The sequence below is a fragment of the Taudactylus pleione genome, unplaced genomic scaffold (genome assembly GCF_031769625.1).
Source record: "Taudactylus pleione unplaced genomic scaffold, aTauple2 ptg000760l, whole genome shotgun sequence".
Lineage (NCBI taxonomy): Eukaryota > Metazoa > Chordata > Amphibia > Anura > Myobatrachidae > Taudactylus > Taudactylus pleione.
The window spans coordinates 2720001-2747085 of NW_028285162.1; the positions used below are offsets into that span (position 1 = coordinate 2720001).

The 27085-nt window shown below is 45.2% G+C and overlaps 1 protein-coding gene across 3 annotated transcripts in view; it reads left to right on the forward strand.

Moving 5' to 3' along the window:
* Positions 1-27085, forward strand: part of ERMARD (ER membrane associated RNA degradation) — a 155853-nt gene that overhangs the window by 21258 nt on the left and 107510 nt on the right. For all 3 annotated transcript variants that reach the window (XM_088457402.1, XM_088457403.1, XM_088457404.1), the window contains 2 exons: positions 5734-5831; positions 14527-14660. In XM_088457402.1, coding sequence (XP_088313528.1) covers positions 5734-5831; positions 14527-14660 — 232 coding nt within the window. The remainder of the gene's footprint in view (positions 1-5733; positions 5832-14526; positions 14661-27085) is intronic.

Consider the following 27085-nt stretch of genomic DNA (forward strand, 5'->3'; position numbering starts at 1 on the left):
TCGCTAAGGCCAGCAAATGACTGCCATCTTGGCGCACCCGGGTAAAGCCACAGTGAGTACATCCCCCTGCTGGAGGCACCTACTGAAGCTATGCAGCAAGTTGAAGCTCCCTATCTATATAAAGGGGAATTTGTGAGGTAATAGGATAAAAACTGTAACTTTCTCAATTACCTGAACCCCAAAAGGCCCTACCCTGGAACAAGAGCTACCTAATTAAACAAACCCAAAGTCTAAATTCTCCCTGTACCCTAACTTATGCCTTTCCAAAAATCCCGCATAGAGAACAGCAGAATGTCCAAAAAAAACCTGACAGTTGGAACTTTAGATTACTCTCATATTCTATTTTTTTTTTTTTTTGCCCTTATAATTTGGCATGCAGCACTGAACGACAGTTCTACCCGCCCATGCCAGATTTCAGCTCGGTACCTCCAATAGCTTTTGAGGTGTAGCCCCCTTAAACACCATGTCTCCCACCCCCCCTCTCTGGAATCCTCTATGGGAGACCCGGCAATGGCAACGGGTGGTAGCAGCGGCAGGGACCCAGCGGTGCGGGTGTCAATGGCAGCGGTGTGGGCGTCAGCAGGAACCGGCGGCAGTGCGGGCACTGGTGGCAGGCTTCGATCTGAGAGGATCTAGTCCTTGCCTGCCATACTGCAGAGTTCGGCAGCGGAGCCGATTTAAAAAAATGGTGCCTTAGCGCCATTTTTGAAATTCATACATGGCCGCCCCGAGCCAATCACGGCTCGCGACGTCGTCGCCTTGCCCCCTCAGCTTATTTAAGCCAGCGCGAGGAGGCGGCATGGCAGTCCAACGGCCGGGAGGGAGCAATTATGAGCTCCTGAAGAAGGAAGTCCTAGTGTGCGGCCGCCATGCAAAAGAGCTGACAGGCTGCCGCTCATTAGGTGAAGAGGACAACATAGGCACTGTGGAGGTGGCAGCCGTGCAATAGAGCTAATTGGCTACCACTCCCCAGGCGAAGACGCCAAAGCCCTGGGGTGGCGGAAGCCACACAAAAGAGCTTAAAGGTGCCGCCCCCCAGGTGAAGAGGCAGTAAAAGAAAATATTACAATACAGTCTTTTTTTTTTATGTTTTCTTTGCAGGTGCCAGTGGGCCCTAATGCCTTCATGCGGGTATTGTGGTTCTCAAAGTACCAGCATGTAGGGGAGGCTTACTGGACCTGTTGTTCAATTGCAAAGGACAATATTTACACTGTACGTAATCAACCTGGCACCCACCGCCCTGGGGTGCTGGGGATGGCCCCAGGGCTTTCAGCCTAGGCCTGGGGTGCCCTGGAGAGGGGTACCCCATTATTGGGAGGTCCCCAGGGTTCCTCAACTTGGGCTGACTAGCGGTCAGGCTTAATGCTTCGGCTGGGAGGCCCGGTGAAAGGGCTCCCCTGGCTCTGGCATTAGCACCCCGCTAGTAAAGGTCCGGTGCTGGTTCTGGATAATACAGGGGGACCCTACTAATCTTTTTCCCCCTGTATTTCTAGAGCCAGGACCGGATCAAAGCCCAGTGCTGGTTGCTCAAAGTATGGGGGACCCCTACGTCTGGTTCTGACTAGCCCGGTGCTGGTTGTACTAGATATGGGGGACCCCTATGCTTTTTATCCCCTGTATTTTCACAACTAGGGCTGGCTGTGAAAAGCCTGGGGCTGGTTGTGCTTTAGAGCGATGGGGTGGTCACTTCACACAATCAACCCACTGCCCAGGGCTACCGGGGATTTCCCTGGGTTATCAGCCTAGGCCTGGGGTGCCGTGGAGAGGGGTCCCCTTTATTGGGAGGGATCCTCGGCCTGGGCTGACTAGCGGTCAGGGGTAATGCTTTGGCTGGGGGACCCGGTGAAAGGGCTCCCCTAGCTGTGGCATTACCCCTCCGCTAGAACGGGTCCCGTGCTGGTACTTGTAAATACAGGGAAACTCTACTACATATTTTTTTCCCCTGTATTTCCAAAACCAGGACTGGTTCAGAGCCCAGTGCTGGTTGTGCTATATACAGGGGACCCTGTGTCTTTTGTCCCCTGTATTTTGACAACCAGGACTGGCTCTGAAAAGCCCGATGCTGGTTGTGCTTTGGGGGGGGGGCTCTTTTCTCCTTTCTCCCTGTACCGGTGAGCCCACTGCTGCCGTTACCCCCTCATGCCTACAGCAGTGTCTTGCTCTGCACCTCCTGTGTGCCAGCCCCTCTTCCACTTGGGCTAGTGTACAATTTCGTTGCCCTTGTCCCCTGCAGCTGTTTGCTCCTCCAATTCCTGAGAGTTAATAAATTTTAAAAAAGCAATGAAATTCCATAGACAAAAAAACCTTACGGTTTCACATGTCTCATTATGGCTTCTTAGACATGATCTGAATTTTCACAAAACCTACTGAACTTCTGCCACTCAAACATAAAAAAGCAATGAAATTTCAATAATTATGGCTGACTCCTTAATGGACTTGTTCCTTGTACAATACAGATAGGGTATGCCATCACACCCTGTGGTTAACTACAGATTCAGCACTCTCACAAAGTGAGATTGCTGTCACTCACAAAATGGTGGAGCTGCTAATTCACACATCTGTGCTCATTGGAATACACACATGCAGTCTATGCAACTGAGGTCTGAGCAGAAAGACATTGAGAGGGGGAAGATTAAGCAGTTGAGATGGGGTGGAAATATGTTGTGCGGATGGGGGAGACAGAGTGATATGTATGAAGTGCTACAGAGTGGCATGGACCCGGGAAGACAGAGCAGTGCAGATGGGTAAAGACAAATTGTTGTGGATGAGAGAATACAGACTAGCACAAATAGGAGCACACAACAGTAGTGATTGTTAAAACAAATTGGTGCAGATATGGGAGAAGACAGAGTGGTGCGGGTGGGGGGGACAGATTGGTGCAGAAGGATGAAGAAAGAGTGGCAAAGATGAGGGCAAGACAGCGGCATGGCTGGTGGGAGGCTAGTGGTGCAGATGTAAGGAAACAGATTGGCATAGATGCAGCAAGACAGGGCGGTGTGGATGAAGGAATACAGACTAGCACAGTTGGGAGACCACACAGCAGTAGGAATTGGGGAAGATGGAGCAGCATGGAGGCGTATAGGGGAAGAAAGTGTACATGAATAGAGAGAGTGTAATAGTTTTAGGAATTAGGGAGCTGAATGTGTATTCTAAATGAAATAGATGTATGGAGTGAAAAGGATGTTGCAATCCAGTGGAATTGTTGTGGTGACCGAATGGGAAGATTGTGGGCACTGAGTGGGATGTGGGTGCTACATAACTGCTCAGACCTCAGTTGTATAGACTGCATGCGTGTATTCCAGTGAGCACACAATTCTGTGAATTAGCCTTAATGCTCAGAATTTCATTGCTTTTTTTTAAGTTTGAGTGGCAGAATTTCAGTAGGTTTTGTGAAAATTCAGATCATGTCTAAGAAGCCTTAATGGGACATGTGAAACCGTAAGGTGTTTTTTTTTTTTGTCTATATATAATATAATATAAAAATCAACATTTTAGTTTCTAGCCATTTCTTTGTGTCCCCCTCACATTTTTTAAAAACTTTCAATGAAAATATTTATGATGATGTTGTTATTAATAATAATATTAATAATAATAATATTAGACCTGAGCAGTGACCGTTTTTTTTATATATGTGGGTCTATAATCTACCATGAATATGAGGTAATTACAGGAGAGAACTGAATACTTTGCATCTCATCACATTCTGCATGTGACATGAGATTTGAGTTGGCTTAAATCCATTTATATAATTGGTAAATTCTTCTATAAAAGGTACACTATACTATTCATTAAATCGCTCTATAATAATATTTTCTTGTCTGAATTTTGAAGCCTTTGGCCTGTTTATTAAACTGTTAAAATACATTAATCCTGTAAAAACAGCCCAAACATGTAGACAATACTTTGTTTTATAATATAAACAGTATAATGCGGCGCTCACTTCAGATTTAGTTTTTTTGTCTGTGAGTGTCAATTGCTAAATATTTTCAAATATGAAAAAAGTCTCAATATATGTCTGTCTTTGTGTTAAGCACTGGCCCAGCGACAGGAGGACTAAGGGTACTCCCGTACCGGGCGCAGAGGACCGAAAGGGCACAAAACGGGGCCGCGCCTTCAAGAAGGTGAAGAGGGCATAGGAAGCTGATAGGGCTGGGGACAGAGGAAGGTGATGGGGACTGGGGATAGAGGAAGACGAAGGGGCAGAGAAAGGTTCTGAGGGCTGGGCCAGAGGAATGTGCTGGGGGCAGAAGGTGACATGGGCTGGGAATGGAGGAAGATGAAGGGGTAGAAGGTGACACGGGCTGGGGGCAGAGGAAGGTGATGGGGACTGGGGATAGAGGAAGACGAAGGGGCAGAGAAAGGTTCTGGGGGCTGGGACAGAGGAATGTGCTGGGGGCAGAAGGTGACATGGGCTGGGAATGGAGGAAGATGAAGGGGTAGAAGGTGACACGGGCTGGGGGCAGAGGAAGGTGATAGGGGCTGGGGGCAGAGGAAGATTATGGGGGCAGAGGAAGATTATGGGGCAGAGGAAAGTGCTGGGGGCAGAGGAAGGTGATAAGGCTAGGGATGGCGGAATCTGAAGGGGGGCAGAGGAAGGTGATGGGGGCTGGGGACAGAAGGTGATGGGGGTTGGGGACAGAGGAAGGTGAATAGGGCTTCTAGGCTGAGGATGGTGATGAGAAGCTGAATTTGAGGAAGGTGATGAGTACTGTGGATCGCTGGCTGCAGACACCATCCCTCCTACTCCTGAGGCATCCACAGCACTGTCATCAAGAATACCTTGCAAGAGATGGCAGACGAGAACTACAGGCTGCATCATCAGTGACCGAGACAGTGTGGTAAATCTTAGGGTATTTTTAGTTTATTTAAAGGCTAGCATATCTTTCAGTTAACATTCTCATGCTTCACACATGCAGGGGATGTGCAGGGGTCGGGGGTGGTGGTGAGAAGGTGGGTCCCCCAGAGACATCCGTGTACTGGGCCCCGAGATTTTTGTTGCCGGCCCTGATTATGCAAACTTAATTTAGTGATGAAATATCCAAAAGCAGCAATAAAAGTGTCAAATGGTTCCTGTTAAATCCTCAATTGCAAAGTTGAAGTTTCAAAATTCTTTAGGACGATCCCCACAAGACTCAAATGCCACAGTTCTTTATACTTCACAGTAAAAATTACACTCCTCTTGCATGTTGAAACACTGCTCACACCAAACCACAGAACCTCAAACAAAGGATAGGAACAGAATCTGGTTTGTAGCGCCTCATTATACTGTGTACAATATTGCTTTGAAGGTGGACCCCTTTTATGTAGGCAGCCCTCAATGATTTTTTTCTGGTTACCTGAGCGCTGATGTAATACTCTTGATTTTATTATTGTTTTTTTATTTATTTTTTATAATTTATTGATTTTGTTAATCCATATAATTTACTATTGGAAATTATACTCTTTAGTTGTTGTTTAAAATAAATATGTCAGACAATGCATGAATGGGACATTCTGGAGATTTCAAATGAACAACCTTAGTATTGGGAATAGAGGCCATTTTTAGTAGCCCGGGGTCACTTAGTATAGATTACTAAACATAACTTTGTGTGTGTATGTATGTATATATATGTGTGTATTTGTGTAATAAATATATATATATATATATATATATATATATTTATATATTTCATTTGTGGTCTTGCAAGATTACATTTTCTTATAACATACAGTACTCTGCATTTTACTACCTAGATGGATTTGTTGAGGGTCTTCCTCGGATCGCCAGAGAGTCTGAACCTCCGTAACATCTTGTGGCATGGATTTGCATCGCCTCAGGAAATTCCATTCAAGTGAGCTAAAATAGCAGCACAGCATAAAGTGAAACTCTCATTGTTGTATCATGTTTTTTTGCTATTTAAATCATTCTTGAAACACTTTAACTCTCATGACAGGATGAGCTCATTCTGCAACCCTGTCTGGGAGAGAGCGTTTACAGGTTTGTCTTGAGGTTACACTTATCGTAAGTAACCTACTGTTACTGCCTACTACCACTGGTGCTACTTAATCCCTGACTGTAAGTGCTAACTGCAAGTCCGTCACCACTCCCTCTCTGAGCTTTATAGGGCCTATTTATCGCATTTGATATGTGATCTGGGCGCGATATAAGGAAATTACCCCCATAGAATACGTACCTATGGAACCCTCTGCTGGTTAGTATTGATGTGTTGCTCATCTTACATGGACGAACATCATCATTCCTGGACTTTTGTCCAGGAATGATGATGTTCGTCCATGTAAGATGACGTTTAGCCTCTTTCTGAGTTCCGTTTTTTTGGAGGGAATAATCCGAACTCAGCATGCAAACTCGAACCTATCCGAGCCTGCACATCCCTAGTATGAACACTCTGCTACTGCCAATTTACGGCCCTTTTAGTGGGAAGTGTAGATGCAATTGAAATGTGTACATGGTTTCTGGCAAGTAGACTTAAACACTTACACATGACAGAGGAAAAGAACGGTCTTGTATGCATGCACCTGTGTCCCTTCTGGGAAGCAGGCAAAGATGTGTACAATATAATCAATGTTTACACATTTTAGGACTCTGAGAATTAAATATGTTTCAAAGGTCACCATTAAATAGTTGTGAATTTTCTACATTATACTCTTTTATCTGCAGAGGCAAATTTCAAGTTTCCTATAATCTCCAATCCCTCTATAAATAATCAATGTCGATGTATTCGACATTTGCACCTTGAACAACTATATGAGAAATAAGTGCTTTTGGAATTCATGATCCGTCTTCCAAAACAATTAATGTGGACGTACTCCTAATGTGCACCTGGATAATTATATGAGAAATAAATGTTTTATGGAAGCCACAATAAACTTAGAGTTTGAGAAAGTGAATACAGAAATAATTTGATACATCATTTTAGGAATTTAGACATTGTGTATTTTCCTTATTGAGATTGCAACATTGAATGCAGTTCGTTCACAAGTAGATATAGAATGTAACCAATGCACATCAGAATTCAAATAAGAAATAACAAGTTGGAAAGCAAGCTCAATTTTATTTATTTCTTTATTCACCAAAATCTCTTTTTTTTATATACAATTATTGACATAATTCATTTTTAATATTTTATTGGAGAGGTAAAGAATTTTAATGAACATAATAAAGGTTATGTTTTAGTATGATTTTTATTGTGCGCCAACAAAGAGACATTGTTTTTCTTCTTTCTATACTTGAGTGTATTCATTGTTTCTGGTAGCACCCCCAGAACAAGATGAAAGGTAATGAAGTTGAAGATTGACAATACTGGGGCCATCTAATTAACTAAGAGCAACTACCTACTAGTGCAGAAGTATTTCCCTTCCTCATCCCTGTTAAGAATATGAGGTGTCAGACTGGCCTATCATGGGGCTTTAGTACCTGGAGTCAATGTATGATGGCGCAATGTCATGTCCGCTACATGTATGTGACCGCCATCCTTATGTGCTGATGGGGCCAGTGGCAGAGCTCTAGTCGCTATGATGCCCCAAGTCCCAATATTCTTCCCACATATGTCAGTAGTTTTGCCTGCGTGTGTATGGGGTGCTGGGTGCTTGCTGGATAAATGAAGTTAGATTTGACACCAGGTAGTAATACCATCTTCTATTGGGTCTCCAGCTTAAAGCCACCCCATCAGTGTGTTTTCCCCATCATCTAGGCCCCCTATTGTACAATTCAATCCTGGGACTGAGATTTAACTGAACTGCTGATAGTGAATGCATGCAGTCCACTGCTCATCGACGATAGTTCCCACTGGCAACCGAGCCCTTCCTTTTATTCTAGGGTAGGGATCTACTCCCCTCCAGTCTGACGCCACCTGGCAAGGGCAGGACACAGCCTATATATTGCATATAAGTCACCATATGAAACGTCAGTGCAGCACGATTTTCGGCCACGTCGCAGTGCTGGGCGGCACCCCACAAGACCTGCCGTTTGAAGATATCCTGATCCATTCGTCCAGCCATCACAATTTGGCCCTTGTCAAAGTCATTCAGATCCTTACACCTGCCCATTTTTCCTGCTTTCAATACATCAGCTTCATAAACTGAGTGTTCACTTGCTGCCTAATATACACCATCACTTGACAGGTGCCATTGTAAAGAGATAATCAATGTTATTCACTATACCTGTCAGTGGTTTTAATGTTATGGGTTATCAGTGTGTGTGTGTGTGTTTAAACTGTATACAGTGTATGCATGCATGTATGTATGTGTGTGTAATATATATATATATATATATATATATATATATATATCTATTATTTATATATATATATATATATATATATATATATATATATATATATATAGGCTCCACAGGGAAACCTTGGGGTATACAGTAGGTGATGATGGAGTCATCAGGGCACCACGCAGTTCATTTTTCTCCCAGGATGCACTGGGTCTCCCTTCTGTACCCCGCCCCCTGGCCAGAGGCACCTCAGTTTCGTTGGGTGTCCGGCCGGAGTCGGGTTACTGATACACGGTGTGGGCTGTTAATCAGCCCCTGAAGTTTATATTATTTTTTTCAAGCTTTCTTCAAGTGCGGACAGTCCAGGGGACATCCATGCTGCCGCGCCGGTACGGATACGGGGATCTCGGCGGGCCTCCGGGGTCTTGGCTAGCAGGGACCCTGGAGGATTCCTGGACTGTGGCCGGGCGCTACAGGGACCAGGTAAGCGGCGGGTCACCCAGAGCGGTGACCTGCTGAGTCTGTCTTTTCCCCCAGGGCTGGGGACTCCCTGGGGATAACAGCAAGTGGAGCCTGGCACTTCCACTAGGCCACAAGGGACATAGGCTGGAAATAGTTGCGAGAGACCAGTTAAACTCTAGCCAGGGGAGGCAGCCTTCCCTGTTCATCAGGGAGCTCCTCCCCCGCTGCACAGCGGGCCTTTCCACCGCGGTCTGGCTAGGCGGTGGCAGCTCTTATCCTCCAGATCCGCCCCCTCAGATCTCTGCCAGCCATTTTCCCCTTGGCTGCATCACAGATCACACAGGCGGTGTGGAGCCCGGGTCCCCCTACATACCTCTCCTCCAGGTGGTCAGCGTATGTAGCACTATATCTTACCAGATACTGAGTCTGTCTAGTTGATTAGTAGTGCCATTTGTGCAGGTGTTTATTCTGCATTGTATGTGACTTTATGCTAGTGCTGTCTGTCTTGAGTTTCTTTTTCCTGTGTCAGCCATTTTACTTTTCCCTGTGCCTTTTTTTCTCACTAAGCCCTAATACAAGTGTTGTCAGGGTGCATATTGAGCCTCACAGTTTATTATCCTATGTGGTGGGTCACATACAGTATACAGATATCCTCTCCACTATGGCCCTGATTCAGAGCCGGACGCAAGTGGCTGCTCGTTCGCTCCGAGCGATGTTTGCCCAACTGCGCATGCGCGAACCACTCAGTGCGGCCGAAATTCATGTGCTCGCAAAATAGCGAATGCCTGATAATTTGAGTGACAGAAAGAGGCGTATGTGGGTGGTAACAGGGGAAGGTGCTTGAAAACGGGGAGTGGAGATCCGATCGCAGGCGTGCTTAAAGGTCAAAACGGGCGTTTTATGGGTGTGCATATTTAAAACAGCAGCGTCATTGACCACGTCACTGGGTTATTTTATAGCCAGAACTGCTCGCAAAATTGTGGTAGCAAAAACCAACCACAAGAATAGCGAGCAGTTCAAACCCTGGTCGATGTACTCGATTAATCTAATAAATAGCGGACATGACGTAGGATGCGAGCGGCCAGGGGGTGTAGTTTCCCAAAAAACGACCGCAAGTTTTGTACGCTCGTTCAGACCTAGAGGAGTGAACAGACCGCAAACAGCGAACGGTTCATTTGAATAGCCACCCCTATTTTCTTGACGAGCGAGCGCAAATAGCGTCCGGCTCTGAATCAGGCCCAATGTCTGGTAGTGAGAGTAATATGCCAAGTTTGGCTCCTGACCTGTCATGTAAAAACTGTGCTGCAGAAGTAGGTGTGGGAGACATGGTGCTTGAGGGGTTATGTTTGAGGGGCTATGCTCCCAGGTCCCTCTACTGTCTCAGCCACTCTGCAGGAGCACCCCGGCCATTGCTGGATGTTTGGCAGTCCCTCCTGTTTTTTCCCACACTGGGGTTCACATAGCAGCAGCTTATGCCCTCTCAGAGCCTGCTTCAGCCGGCTGCACCCATGCAGGTGGTATCTAATCCTCCATGGGTTAATACACTTTCCACTACGGTGCAGAATCTTTCAGATGTGCGGCAGGGGGATGCACCCCAGATTAAACCGGCTAAAAGAATTTTGCCGTCATCTCAGTCTACTCAATATGATGACGATGACATATCGTCTGATGATGGGGTGCTCCCAGATGACTGTGACTCCGAGCCCTCTGCAGGAGAGGTGGAGCCTAAGTCAAAGATTTATATTCCAGGTCTGATACAAGCTGTCTGTGCAGCCTTGGTTATAGAGGAGGATGAAACTCAAGTGCCTACAGTAAGTCCAAACATGCCTATTTCAAGGACATAAAGGTGACCGCTGCTATATTTCCTTTATCTGATCAGCTGGTAGACCACCTGGCGGTGCCATGGAAGTCACCTGGAAAGCATTACCGGCCGCAAAGACACCAGTCTTATGCTTATCCTTTTGCTGAGGACTATTTTACTAAATGGGAAACTTCACCAGCAGTGGATTCTCATATGATGCGCTTAGGTAAAAGCGCGACCCTACCTATGCCATCCATGTCGTCCTTAAAGGATACTACGGATAGGAAGGTGGAGGTTTGCCTGAAATCCATTTACTCCCTTTAAGGTGCTGCGTGCAGCCGGCCATGGCTATCTGCTGGGTAGCTAAAGCTATGGAATGTTGGGCGAACACCCTTGAAGAGTTCTGCTACCAGAAAGCAGTTGAATCTAGTGGGCAACCTCCGAGATTCAGCTTCCTATATTAACAAGGCTGCCTTGGATGCCATCGATTTATTAAGCCTAGAGCCTGGACATTTATATACCTTTACAGGGATTAATAGAGATCCATTACATAAATAAAGGGGAGCATTGTGACTCCCAGTGCACAGAGTATACGAATAAAGAATTTTAAGAATTAAAACACCTATTGTCTTAGATTAACTAAACACCACAGATATTACACCACTGTTTAGCGTGGACCCCTCAAATATTTACTTAAATTCCTCAGGGTACCTCGGTTCAGGGTGGAAACCCTACGCTCAATTATACTGGCTATGGAACCTGGGGATTTTATGGTGTCACTGGATATTCAGGATGCATACCTGTATATTCCAATTACTTTGGCTTACCAGCATTTTCTCAGGTTTGCTGTATTAGAATAACATTTCCAGTTTCGGGCTCTGCCATTTGGTCTTTCTACTGCACCTCGGGTGTTTACCAAAATTATGGCGGTAATGGCAGCCCATCTGTGGCTGCAGGGGGTCCGCCTGTTACATACCTGGACGATCTCTTACTATTGGCAGGGTCTCCAGAGGTACTTCACCACCACCTACAGCTGACAATACAGTATCTTTGCTACACATGCACGTGTGGTTGAGATGGGATCAGGGAGGACTTCTTCCAATTGATCAAAGGATGCTCCCTCTGGGAGCTCTGTTAGATTCACAACGGCAGAGGATCTTTCTGACTGCGGAAAAGATCTCCACTTTGCAGACGAGAGTACTCAGATGCCTCCACAATCGCTGAGTGTCCATTCACTCAGCGATGCAGTAACTGGGCTCCATGGTGTCGACTTTCGACATGGTGGAATATGCCCAGTTTCATTCCCGGCCTCTACAGAAATTAATCCTCTCCAGCTGGGATGGATTACCTCATCGAATAAAGCCACAAACGATGGTGCTCTCTCCGGAGGTGCGTCTGTCTCTTGCTTGGTGATTGCAGAAAGGCCACCTCACCAGAGGGTGCCCCTTTTGGATTCCGGACTGGGTCCTCTTGACAACTGATGCAAGTGTCCGGGCTTGGTGCGCAGTGACAGGTACACACTCCTTTTCAGGGATGGTGCACAGCAGACGAGTCTGCCCTGCCAATCAACATATTGGAACTTCTTCAGGGCCTTGCAACAAGCCAGACTCTTACTTCACGGTAAGCACGTGCAAGTTCAGTCAGACAACGCCACAACCTTACATAAACCATCAAGGAGGATCTCGAAGTCAGGCGGCATTGACAGAGGTGTCACACATTCTGACATGGGCGGAAGGTCATCTCCCAGCCGTTTCGGCGGTGTTCATTCCAGGAGTTCTCAATTGGGAAGCGGACTTCCTCAGCCGTAACGACGTACGTCCCGGGGAATGGTCTCTTCACCAAGAAGTGTTTCAGCTCCTAGTGGAAAAGTGGGGCTTTCCGGAAGTGGACCTCATGGCCTCCCGACCCACAAAATCACAAACTGCCAGTGTATGGGTCCAGGACAAGAGACGCCAAGGCTCTCTTGGTAGATGCTCTGTCAGTCAAGTGGACCTTCCAGTTTGTGTACCTGTTTCCTCCAATCTCTCTTCTTCCTCGAGTACTTCGGAAGTTCAAACAAGAAGGAGGCATTGTCCTACTGGTGGCTCCAGCGTGGCCCAGAAGTCACTGGTACTCAAATCTTCAGAGTCTCTCCATCGACACTCCGTTGTTTTTGCCTCAACATCCGGACCTGTTGTCTCGGGGTCCTTGCCTTTACCCGGACCTGGGTCATCTGTCTTTGACGGCATGGCTCTTGATACATCCCCCCTAAGGTCCAAGGTTTTTTCTGGCTCTGTGCTTCCTGATATCTGCACTGGATGTACGTTGTGACGGCTTTGAAGTCCGCTTCCCAATTGAGAACTCCTGGAATGAACACTGCCGAAACAGCTGGGAGATGACTTTCCGCCCATGTCAGAATGTGTGAAACCTCCTGTCAATGCTGCCTGACTTCGAGATCCTCCTTGATGGTTGATGTAAGCCACGGTTGTGGCGTTGTCTGTCTGAACTTGCACGTGCTTACCGTGAAGTAAGAGTCTGGCTTGTTGCAGGACCCTGAAGACTGCCCGAAGTTCCAATATGTTGATTGGCAGGGCAGACTCCTCTGCTGTGCACCATGTTCAGAGCATGTAAACCAGCCTCTGCCAGGTTTTTCCACAGGGTGTGGCACACCTACTTTCAGTGGTGTCATCCCAAAGTTTACGATCCCCAGGTGTTTTGGATATCCAGAGTTTTGGCTTTCTTGCAGTCGGGTTTGGATCTTGGTCTCCGCCTTGCCTCGCTGAAGGTGCATGTATCTGCTCTTTTAGTGTGGTTCCAGTGAACGATTGCTCCTCTTCATGATAGCCGCACTTTCCTCCAGGGTGTACTTCACATTCAGCCTCCCTTTGTCCCTCCTGTGACGCCTTGGGATTTGGCTGTTGTCCTTAGGGTCCTCCAGGGCCCTCCATTTGAACCAACTGGACTCAGTGGATCTCAAATGGCTTACAGCAAAGACTGTTTGCTTTGTTTTTTTCTTCTGGCTACTTCTTCCACTAGAAGAGTGTCAGACTTGGGGGCTCTATCTTGCCATTCCCCATTTCTAGTTTTTCACCAGGACAGGGCGGTGCTTCGGACTCGCCCTGGGTTCCTTCCTAAGGTGGTTTCTAGTTTCCACATTAATGAGGAAATTATTGTACCAGCCTTTAATTCTCCAGAACTCTCGGCAGGTGAGGCCTCATTGCATGTGGTTCATGCCCTCAGGATTTATGTGAACCATGCCAGTTCCCTTCGGAAGTCAGACTCCTTGTTTGTACTCTACAGATTCCACAAGAAGGGATGCCCAGCCAATAAACAAACTTTGGCTAGATGGCTTCACATGGCGATCTCTGAGGCTTACACTCATGAGGGCCTTCCAGTGCCGCCTTCTGTGACTGCTCATTCTACTCGGTTTGTGGGTCCTTCGTGGGCAGCTCGCCGTGGCGCCTTGGCTGTTCAGCTTTGTAAGGTGGCTACGTGGTCTTCTACCCAGACCTTTCTGAGATATTATGCATTTGATACCTTTGCCTCTCAGGATGCTTCCTTTTGGGAGGCGGATTCTCCTCTCTGCACAGGAGCGTACCCGCACTTAAAGGGACTGTTTTGGGACATCCCCATGGTCTCCCTGTGGAGCCTATGGACCCTGAAGTTGAAAATGAGAGATGTAAGAACTTACCTTTTTATCTCTCTTTCTACGAAGTCCATAGGGTACACAGGGCACCCACCCTGACGCACCTGTGCTTTGAATGAGCTTCGATTTGGTCACCGGTTTTCAGTCTCCTTCTATGTGAGAATGTGATTCTTGTGTATTCCAGACTTTCTTCTCTCTATTTTATCCTCCTCCGGCCTTTGGCTTGCTATGAAACTGAGGTGCCTCTGGGGCAGGGTATAGGAGTGAGACCCAGTGCATCCAGGGAGAAAAATAAACTGCGTTGTGCCTGGATGACTCCATCACCTATATACCCCAAGGTCTCCTTGTGGACCCTATGGACTTCATAGAAAGAGAGATAACAAAGATAAGTTCTTACCATATCTCTCATATTTTCAGATATTGCTCTATGCTTTTGCTGTTAACAGCAGGCCTTGGACAGTTACTGCAGATGGGACTAGGCACAAGATCAACTATAGTCCATCGACCTCATTTTGTTTTCCATAATGTTCAGGAAATGCAAGTGTTTTCAGGTACGTTTTTAGAGGACCTTTGTATAAGTATACATGGTATTTTTTAGATTATATGTGATGTAAAGAAAATTGTTGTTTCCCATTCTTTAGCAAATATGTTTTATATACTAGTCTTTAGGATACCTTAAACCAGGGGTTCCCAACCACGGTCCTCAAGGCACACGAACAGTCCAGGTTTTAAGGATAGCCATACTTGAGCACAAGTGATTTAATTAGTATCGCAGTTATTTTGATTTATCAATCTGTGCTCAACCATGGATATCACTAAAACCAGGACTGTTAGTGTGGAATCGATAGCATACATTTGCATATTTTTGCAGCGAGCGATTACAGACTTGCGATCCGTGCTGAATCAGGCCCAGAGTGCAAAGCACCATAGTTCATACTGCAAAGAACAGCTGTGGTGGTCCCTCAGTTTACAGAAGAGACAAGACAATTAGAATAAAGAAAAAAAAAAAAAAAAAGAAAGAACATAGGTACAAGGCCTTTTGGCAGACAAGTGTGCAGGACACTAGAAAAATACAGGTGAGGAAGACAGCAGTTTAAGGCAGTGATTCCCAACCTCGGTACTCAAGGCACACGAACAGTCCAGGTTTTAAGGATAGCCATACTTGAGCACAAGTGATTTAATTAGTATCGCAGTTATTTTGATTTATCAATCTGTGCTCAACCATGGATATCACTAAAACCAGGACTGTTAGTGTGCCTTGAGTACCGAGGTTGGGAATCACTGCCTTAAACTGACTCCTTAAACTGCTGTCTTCCTCACCTGTATTTTTCTAGTGTCCTGCACACTTGTCTGCCAAAAGGCCTTGTACCTATGTTCTTTCTTTTTTTTTTTTTTCTTTATTCTAATTGTCTTGTCTCTTCTGTAAACTGAGGGACCACCACAGCTGTTCTTTGCAGTATGAACTATGGTGCTTTGCACTCTGGGCCTGATTCAGCACGGATCGCAAGTCTGTAATCGCTCGCACCCGCTCGCTGCAAAAATATGCAAATGTATGCTATCGATTCCTACCTATCGATTCCTACCCACCAATACCTTCTAAAATTGTCGCTCTTTAGTATTACCAGTCACAAAAGAAATAAATGCTTTCAGACTTTGAGTGTGGTTCCAAAGAACAAAAAGTTATTATTCAATATAAAAACAGATGGTTACACGCTGTGATCTAAATACAATTAGCGCAAATAATCATACAGACCCAAGGTACAGTTGTTACATATGCACGCGCTCTGGACCCAGATACCGGCATCAATATAGAAACCTCAGTCAACAGCAAGGCAAGAAGACTGGCATTCAAGTTTAGAGAGCCCACATATATACACTAGCAGAGATAGGCAATACAATAGAACAGTTTGGCATGATTCCATTGGTTCTTGTTCCTGGTTCTTCTGTTACAGTATAGTTCATAGGTCAATTCAAATGGACACAAACCAGCCTCCAACAGCCCTTTGTGTTCTTTTTCCCGCTGCATACTAAATCTAAGCTGGTTACATTACAGAGTACATTTTAATGTTTAACTCTCTATAGTCCATAGTTTGCAGACACATGTTGCGATTTTCTCACCGATGGTACCGGAATTCTGCAAAAACACAGTGGATCAGTACAACACCAAACACGGTCTGCTTACCATGTACTAAACCTTAGATATCAAATTACATTTATTTCACAACATTAATAACACTGAATAAACCTTGAATATTACACTTTAATGCTAGGGAACCTTTTATGTAAGTGTGCAGTGTGTAATTATTGGGGGATTGAGAAAAGACGCTAGTTAGTGTGGTGCGACTACGTGTTTGTGGAGTACACCATGGTACGTGTTTTGCAGGGTTGATAATTTTATATGTTTTAGTGACTGTCTGTATTTATATGTGGAGGACTTTTAACTTCTTTCTATTGCGTGGGAATCACACAACACTAAATAGCATCGCCGTATTTACTTATAATGGGCGAGATTCGCTAAAATGGCACTGGGCAGGCAGTCACAAAATGGCGTCTCATTGCCATTCGCAAAATGGCGTTGTGCAGATTTAATTTTTAACCGATCCTGTCTCAGCCAATTATCCGGCTTCGACAGTCCACCCTTTGATAGCAAACAACATGCTATCATACTATGATTTTAAAATTAATTTAGGCTTACATTATGGCATATTATTTAGTGTTAATTTATGGGATGGCACGAGGTGGTTCTTAAACCATCAATAATGTGTCCCTAGGAGGGGACATTAAACTACCCTTATACTCACACCGCGGATCTTGGGAGATCATGGGAAAGATGTGGGGATGCACCAATCCTATAAAGGAAGTCTTGAGGGGGAATAGGGACTTACATTATTTAAGATGTTTTAAGATAACATTTTAATAACACATTTCTTATATATCATATGATACCTTCTAGTTCAGGGTTGTAATGCAGTCCTACATTTACTTCAGTATTCATATTGTAACTACTGACCACCCTTATAATTTCATTCTTTTGGTTTACCTTATTTTTACATTTTCCACATTTCAACACAGCAGTAACACACCTGACACATAAACCAATTACTATAATGACAACCAGTATGAGGATCAGGAGTTTACCTATGCTCGCAATCATTTCCTGGACCCACTCTCCTAGACCTGAGAACCATTTCACTGGGTTCAACCAAGAAACCCATTCCTCTACCAATACTGTTGACATTTAGATATTTCGGTAAATATTCATATTTTAGAAATATGAGGATTAGAGATATTTCCTGAATTAAAAAACCATTAATGATTGAATGTGATTTACATCATAGTGAATAGTATATATATTTTGTAGTGAGAAGTTCAGTAAATGTGTTATATAAGCAGTGTTTGTAAATACGCGCTATACTGCGTATTTTACTCCATATCGGGGACTGGGGACTCACTTTTTTAAAGTCCCCGGGGATGCGCTGTGCTGTGGCCAATCCCTGACAGCTGGCTGCAGCACAGCGCGTCCCCCTGCAGAGACAGACACAACACTGTCTGTTAGAGCAGCCAATGAGAGTCAGACTCTCATTGGCTGCTGCTGTGGAAAGCCGTGCTGGGATCAAGTGTCCGATCCCAGCATCAGCACAGCGTCCGTGCCCGTCAGTCGGAGGAATGTAGGATGGTTCGGTAGGGATCATTTTCCAATGTTTTTCCTCAAGCAGGTCAGACAGGACATTGCTCTCTTTTCCGCTTGAGAAGAAAAACCCGGTGCACACCAGTATGCTCTCACCAATTTGCACATACCTTGCTTTCCCAAATCAGTCAGACCGTGCGCTCCCTCAGCCAGGCTTGGGTAGTACACCTTGGGAGCCACTGGCTTACCTTGTCCATCTCTCCAGAGTCCAGAAGATTATTGCCCACAACCCTTGGACCTCCAGACTGCCTTTTCCTGAATGGAACACAAATTTTGATTCTCAATTTCAGCATGTCAATCGTTTGAAAACTCATCATTTGTTCAGTTTGTACATTAATTTTTAACCCTGCTGCCCATTTTGCAGCTTTGTCTGCCCTGTTGTTGCCCATTGACACCGGATTGTCCTCACATGTATGGGCTTTATACTTAATTACCGCCACTGTCTTAGGCAATTGGATTGCTGTCAATTGTCCTTTTATATGTCTGGAATGTGCAATTGGTGTGCCTGCTGCTGTCATAAATTTTCTCAGACGCCATAGAGCACTAAAATCGTGTACTACCCCGAAGGTGTACCTAGAGTCAGTGTAGATATTAGCAGATTTACCTTCCACTAATTCACACGCCCTCTTTAGTGCCACCAGTTCCGCCACTTGGGCCGAGTGTGGTGGGCCTAAAGGTTCGGCCACTATAACGACCTCGTCATTTACCACAGCATAACCTGTACATAACTCTTCAGTGCCAGTTTGTCTATGACCACTCCCATCCGTGTAAAATGTCACATCTACATTTTCTAAAGGTGTATCCCGTATGTCAGGTCTTGCAGTAAAGGTTTGATTCAGATATTCCATACAATCATGTGCATCAATATACCTGCAGAACTCACCTGTCGCCAGCGACTCACCTCTCTCCACCCTTTGTGCATCATGATGCACATATGGTAAATATGTAGCTGGAATTAACGTACTGCACCTTTTGATGGTGATGTTTGCAGGTGCTATTAAGGCTAGTTCCCATTTTGTGAATCTACTGAGGAGACATGTCTGGTTTGGGCAGAGTTTAGCATAGCAGATACAGCATGGGGAGTATAGACAATCATATCATGGCCTAGTACCACATCCTCACTCTTACTGACCAATAGAGCAGTTGCTGCTACACTTCTTAAACACGTTGGGAGTGATCTTGCCACAGTGTCCAATTGTGCACTGTAGTATGCTACGGGCCTACTGGCATCACCATGTTTTTGTGTGAGAACACCTGCAGCACAACCATCGGCTTCCGTACAATACAAATCAAAAGGTTTTTCATAATCCGGTATTTCCAATGCAGGTGCTCTTGTCAGGCTATCCTTAAGATTAAAGAAAGCCTGCTCTGATTCCTCTGTGTGTGTATGACATGATCGGGCTTTGAGAAAGAGACGAAGGCTCTGATTCAGAGCCGGACGCTCTGACAGCGCTCGCTCTGAATCAGGGCCGTCCCTCCTCCTTTTTGGAGCGGCCTCCTGGCCACTCGCATAGCTGTGGGTGACCACCCACAGCTATAGCAAGTGGCCAAAATGATGTTCGCGATGGTCAAGATCATCGCGACCATCGGGCTTGCAGTAGGGTCTCGCTGCCGCAAGCCCTGGAGTGCTTTTGGCTCTGATAAAGCCAAAAGCACTCCCACTGACATCACTAGTGATGTCAGTGGTTCCGGACCCAGACGGTAGGCGTTCCCATGGGAACGTCTCCGTCTGGGCAGCCACGCCCCCGGCACGCCCACCAAAGGGGGCATGCTGTCAATCACCATCGACAACACGTCGATAAGGAGGCTTGGCCGCCTGTATTCGGGTCTCGCGCATGCGCACGACGGAGCCACCTCCGTCGTGCACATGCGCACTTGGGCAACATCTTTATTGGTTGGCTCATGAGCACTACCCAAATTTTTCAAAAATCTTTGGCATTTGGCTAATTCCTTTTTAGGATCAGGGAAATCATTCATTATGGAATTTAGCTCCGCTCTCCCATTCGGAACAGTTATCGTCCGGATGGGATGCAGACTGGCAGTACTGCTACTTTTGACCTTGTTACCTGGCTGGGGATTGAGGCCCTCATTCAGAGCCGTACGCTCTGAGCAGAGCGCACGCTCTGAATGAGGGCCGGGCTCCATTTTCATGGAGCGTCCTCCTGGACGCTCGTATAGCTGTGGGTCACCACCCACAGGCTATACGAGCGTGCATTTTGATGGCCGCGATGGTCGTGACCATCGCGACCATCGAAATTGCGAGCCGGAGCCTGCGGTTGAGGTTTTCAACCGCAAGCTCCGGAGTGATTTTGGCTCTATCAGAGCCAAAATCACTCCCACTGACATCACTAGTGATGTCAGTGGGCCGGCTTCTGACGGGAGGCGTTCCCGTGGGAATGCCTCCGTCAGGGAGGCACGCCCCCGGCACGCCCACCAAAGGGGGCGTGCTGTCAATCAACATTGACAGCACGCCCCCTTTGATCGGACACAACGAGCGAAGGAAAGTCCTTCGCTCGTCGTGTCTGGCGCATGCGCACGACGGAGCTCCCTCCGTCGTGCGCATGCTCAGTGCAGACCATCGACCCACTTGCGAGCGGACAGCCGCTCGCGAGTGGGTCTGAATCAGGCGCTGAGTCTATTACTGCTACATAGGTGATTAGCAACTTCCTCTACGGGTGCAGTGGATGTTATCACTTACTGTACTATCACTGATGAAGATGGCGGCACCACTTGTGCTTGTTGTGATGGAGCATCTAACATGTGTACAGCATGGCAGACATAACGACAGGTTCATCATCCGCATCATAAACATTTTCTTTGTGATTACTCAAGAGAGGGTACAAATTACTTGTTAAATTTTTATGGGTTTTTACAACAACTGTACCTGCACCCCCATCCGCATAGGGCAGTGGTGGTGCGCGTGAACCATTGGCAATACCTTCCGCAACGCTACCTTGCTGCATGTGCTCGCTATTTCGTGGCTTGCGCGCACCGCAGTTTAGCGCTGCGTGTGCACTCTCCTGTAACGTGCTCACGACGCTAGTTTGCGTCGCGTGCACACTTTTAAGCCACGCATGCCCCTCATGCTGCTACAACTTTAAACACTCGTTATATTTTACCTTTTTCATTCGAGAATGCACCCTACAGATGCTATCTCGGACATTGTTCAATACCTCCTTATCAAAGCTGCCAATTCTGGGGAAAGGTCTAACACTCTTCATACTCATTTTAAACCATACAACACAATACTTAGTCGCATAAGCACCGTACTTAGTATGCATAATATGCCATGCCGACCCAAGCGGCGCCTCCAACAGCAGCACATCATCTAACATCTCTACCATTTGCTTTGCTACCATTCTGGGAGAACCCTAAGCTTTTCAATAGAGATTTAGGCTGGTGAAAGAAAGTCAAGATACTTTCACTTTACCTGTGGACGATATTAACAGGATGCGCCCACACACCTATGGAAGAATAACCAGGCTGCTCCCACGCACCTAATACCTTTTTGACTACCTTTCAACTGCTAGCATGTAGGCATTAAAATAACACCTACCCTTTTCAGTGATTTCGTCCACCCTCTACTCAGTTCACAATCACAATTTAGCCAAAACTGTGCGGTTCAATTACAATGCTCAAATAACGCTAACTGATCACTGAATACTGCAATCACACTGAGAGCCGATACCTACAACAAGACTGCAACTACACCTGCTTATGTGTATAGACTGCGGTATCTACTACCGAGCCACTAGGCCGACACCAGGCACCTAGCACTTAAGGGTCATACGATACCCTTAACTAGGGAACATGTTACCCCCACCAACAAATATTCACTGTTACACACCCTTTTCCTGTGCAATAAAATACACGTTTTCCCAGACTATGGCAACACTGATCAAGGTATTTACAACAATGCTGTCTATCAATATCACCGTGCACTCTCAACTGCTTTGTTTAACACACGTAGCAGCAATACAGGAAATACGTATACGCTATTGTGCGACTAGTCACATACACAATATTGTGACTACTACACAAAACATATTATTACCCTTAAGCTATTGTGTGACTTCCCCTTTTTAACATAAAAAATCTATCAATGAAGGAAAACAAACCTTTTCCTCTCTTGTCCCTGGATTCTAATCAGCGCTCCTTAAGCCACAATCATAACTGGTAGTGGACTCTCAGCAACAAAGTGGTAGCAGATTTTTGAAGGCACAATGCGTTCTCCTGCTACGGCACCTCCACCCATTTGCTGTGAGATCGTTGACCGAGTGTTACTAAGTGACTGGTAGCGTGATTCACACTGCGAGCCCCCAATTATCGATTCCTACCTATACTTTCTAAAATTGTCACTATTTAGCGTTATGAGTCACACAAGAAATAAATGCTTTCAGACTTTGAGTGTGGTTCCAATGCACAAAAAGTTATTATTCAATATGAAAACAGATGGTTACATGCTGTGATCTAAATACAATTAGCTCAAATAAATCGTACAGACCCAAGGTACAGTTGTTACATACGCACGCGCTCTGGACCCAGATACCGGCATCAATATAGAAACCTCAGTCAACAGCAAGGCAAGAAGACTGGCATCCAAGTTTAGGGAGCCCACATATATACACTAGCAAAGATAGGCAATAGAACAGTTTGGCATGATTCCATTGGTTCTTGTTCCTGGTTCTTCTGTTACAATATAGTATAGGTCAATTCAAATGGACACAAACCAGCCTCCAACAGCCCTTTGTGTCCTTTTTCCCGCTGCATACTAAATCTAAGCTGGTTACATTACAGAGTACATTTTAAAGTTTAACACTCTATAGTCCATAGTTTGCAGACACATGTTGCGATCTCACCGATGGTACCGGAATTCTGCAAAAACACAGTGGATCAGTACAACACCAAACACTGTCTCCTTACCATGTACTAAACCTTAGATATCAAATTACATTTATTTCACAACATTAATAATACTGAATAAACCTTGAATATTACACTTTAATGCTAGGGAACATTTTATGTAAGTCGGTAAGTATTGGGGAATTGAGAAAAGACGCTAGTTAGTGTGGTGCGACTACGTGTTTGTGGAGTACACCATTGCAGGGTTGATCATTTTATATGTTTTAGTGACTGTATTTATATGGAGAGGACTTTTAACTTCTTTCTATTGCGTGGGAATCGCACGACGCTAAATAATGCATTGCCATATGTACTTATAATGGGCGAGATTTACTAAAATGGCGCTGGGCGGCCAGTTGCAAAATGGCGTCTCATTGCCATTCGCAAAATGGCGTCGCACAGATTTAATTTTAAACCGATCCTGTCTCAATTATACGGCTTCGACAATGCGATCACAGTGCAATCTCAGCACAATACCTAGACGCCCATCAGCTTATAAAGCCTCCCACTTCCCATTACATATATCCGCAAATCAGCGAAAACATTGGTCACATCGGACCCATACGCAGAGTAGTGGTTGAGCATGACATGCCTCACAAACTGCAAAGTTTCCCCTCGCCATGTAGAGCTCTGGCTTCGTATGCCATTGCTGGGGCTTAATTATGCACGCCCTTTTAACGGCGTTCAAACGCACAGGCACGGCTGCATTCCTTCGACCACCCCCAAACGGTGCTTCCTGTCATTCATTTCTGTGTGCTGCTGCGTGTCCACTGCATTCGCATACTGGATCGCAGAGGCTGGCTTGTGCCCCTGCACTGCGATGCATGCGCAGAACACAAACATCGTCCGGTTGGGTGCTTCCGCAGCCTTGAGATCCAACCTGAATCAGGCCCTCTGTTCAGCAGCGCCTGTCGGTTAACTCCCTCAACTCTGAACCAGGCTGCAATAATTGGAGGAGTTGAAGGTATAGTGAGTGCAAAGTACCATATGTACGGTGCAGGAACATACAGATGTGTCACCGTGCATTTATCCTCCGTGCGCTACAAGTCGCGTTACACAACGGGTGAGTGCCGTGTGACTCTGTAGTGCTGAGCGTCTTTTTGTGCAACTTTTTACCTTCAGATGTCTTATTTGCACAGTGGTGCGAATAGATGTCGAAGCTGGATAATTGCTGAGACAAGATCAGTTTAAAATTGGATCGCAGCGATGCCATCTTGCGACTGGCCGCAAGACGCCATCTTGGAAATGAGATCGCAAGACGCCATTTTGCGAATGGCCGCCTTAGCGCCATTTTAGATAAACTCACACTTTAGTACATGTGGCGATATTACTATTAGCATCATGCGATTGCATCTGTGACCATCGCCATAAGTTACGGCAATTTATCAAAAGCCCATTTCATGACTTTACGTACTTTGGGTGCTCTGGATACAGTGTGTGTATTATTATAATTCCCCTAAAGGATATATTTCAGAAATGGCTGTACAGTATGTCAAAATTGGATTGCATTAGCTAAACAGAGCAAATGGCCACGTGACAACTAGCCTGTGAAGACAAGCTTCATGGACATAACGTCTGCTCTCACTCTAGGTGGCCCTGCTCGAATACAGCAAGAGGGTCATTTGTAGCACCTTACATTAGCAGGCTTCCTACAATAACACTCTTGGCTTTGAAGGTATTTTATCTGAGGTTTGGGTCTTGTAGCTGTGCTAATTTGCATCTACACAGAACCTGGGAGAACAAAGGACTGTATTTTTGAGCCTGGGAAGGGTGGGGGCTGCTGAGAGAGGGGGGCGTGTGGAACTCTAATACTCAGCATTCCACAATGCTAGGTGTTCACTTAGTTTAAGTGAGATTTAAGTGCACCATTTCTCATACACACATTAATACGCACAATTGCGCTGTTAACTAGTCGCATATTAGCGAATGCATAAGACCCTGTATGAAAACGCTGAATATTAGCTCCATGCACACGCATCTGCCCCAAGTTAACTAGTGTCTTTACATCAAACCCCACATACTCACACATTACATATTCACATACAATGTTTCATAAGCTATAAGGTATAAGATTCGAGTATGCACATTTATTATCATTGCTAGGAAATAAAGGTTATTTCCTAACTAAGGTTTTATATGTGATAAGTAAGCCATATTTGGTATTGTACTGATGCGTACTCTCTCAACAGTATTCCGGTAATATCGATGGAGAGATCGCAACATGCATTCTCAACTTATGGACTGCAGAGACTTCAAGCAACAAAATGTACATAATATGAACAACTGTTATCATTTGCATGAGGCGGGAAACTAGAGACCTCCAGTTCTTAGAGGCTGGATCGTGTCTATTTGAACCAACCTGTTAAATGCCTTGTAACATATGCCCTCTCCTTTAGGACCAATGGTATTAGCAACAAACTTCTCTATTGTGTTGTTTATTTATGGGGGGTATAAATATGTGTGCTCTGACCCTGGGTTCCTAGTCTTCGTGCTGAATGCTGATGGACGAGGGGTTTCTTGCTGATGCCTAACATCTGGACCAGAGAGCGCTGCGTATTTATAATTGTACTTGGGTGTGTATAATCTTTTTGCGCTAAGATTATATGAGGATCATAGCGTGTAACTGCTGTACTTTTACTTGAATAATACTTTGTGCTTTGGAACCACAGGTTCTAGGTCTGGAGTCTTTATTTACTGTATTATTATTATTATTATTATCGTTTATATGGCGCCACAAGTGTTCCGCAGCGCCTTACAAGGTACATAAACAGATTGATTTACAGTGACTTACAGTACAGTACAATACAATACATTACAGGACATGGATAATATACATTGCTACATTCACGACCATAACACCCAGATAAGCAACAATGCAAAGCAATCAAGTGTTAGGTGCCCTGGTAGAGAGTAAGAAGTAGCTGAAGGTATAGTAAGGAGATGCACAAGAGGGTAGAGGGCCCTGCTCATAGGAGCTTACATTCTGCCTGACTGCATATGCAAATTAGCGTCATCCTTAGAGGTTTATAGGAAGGATATTAGAAGGTATATGCAGGGGTATTTATAATGTTCAAAGGCAGAATCCTTATAGAACACACAAAGCAGCTTCTGCTGATTAAAATGATATGCAGTATGCCTATGTTCTGTGTAAGCAACTGAGGGTGTATCTGCATGCGACATGCTATGTTACATGCTACGTTATATGCTGTGACATTAACCTAGCATTTCGCATGCAAATACACCCGCAGTTGCACATAGAATATAGGCATGCATTTTAATCAGCAGAAGCAGCTTTTGTGTCCTGTTTGCACCGCTTTGTGTAAAAAAAAAAACACATCTGAAGGTAAAAAGTTGCAAAAAAAGTTGCTTGGCGCTACAGAGTCACACAACGGCATGGCGCGACTAGAAGGGCTGTTTAACACGCAAGGAGGCTAGATATATGTGGACATATCTGTATGATAGGACTAACCAATTTTTAGCTAACTGCAGGCAGTTCTGTCATCAAGCGGCATTATATCTCTAGCATCTTGTTGTGCCAGCAGCTTGTTTGCCACTATATTCTGGCTCAATAGTCTGGCACAGTTTATAGCCTGCAACTGGCCATCATTACTACCTCTGTACGGAAAACACCAGCATTGGCCATCTGACTCAAACTCCTAATTTGTACAGTACAACTCTTGGATGTGTGTTTTTAACAGATTCCGAATTTCTTATATCTACTGTACCTCCTGGTAGAGTGCTTGAGGGTACAGCAGATTAAATTTTTTTCCCCCTATACTTTTCCTGTTAATATACGAAAGAAGTTGGTTTTTCCAAAGCGTTGCTGCTGAGCCTTGTTCCATAAGATGAGTTTTATATTAGTCTCTTTTGAGTACCTTCTTTTCTAAATTTTATTATAGACACATCTCTCTCCTGTGATTGTTTTGTGCACCAGGGGATTTTCGATTGCTGGATAAGTTGTGCCTTTCTTGTACACTTACCATACTTTGTGGTCTACAGTTACGTCTGTAAAATGCCAGACAATGGCATGTACTAACCCTTGGAGAGAGAGAAAGTACCAACCAATCAGCTCCTACAGATGTGTTCCTATACATCTAGCCTCAATATGCCACGCAGCACGACTTGTCTGGCGTGAGGTCCCATGCTACTCTGCTGGTGCTTGGCGCATTTTTTTGCCGTAAATGCGTCTAAGTTGCAATGCAATTAGGATGCATCAGCAGACTGTGCTGATTAATTTGATATGCAACACTTTGTGCACCTGAGTCTGTATATAGAAAAAAAACTGCGGCCACTGCATTGTAGCACTTCGTATACAGATTCACAGTCTCGGTCGCACACAGATATATACAAGTGTTTCATATCAAATTAATCAGCACAGTCTGCTGG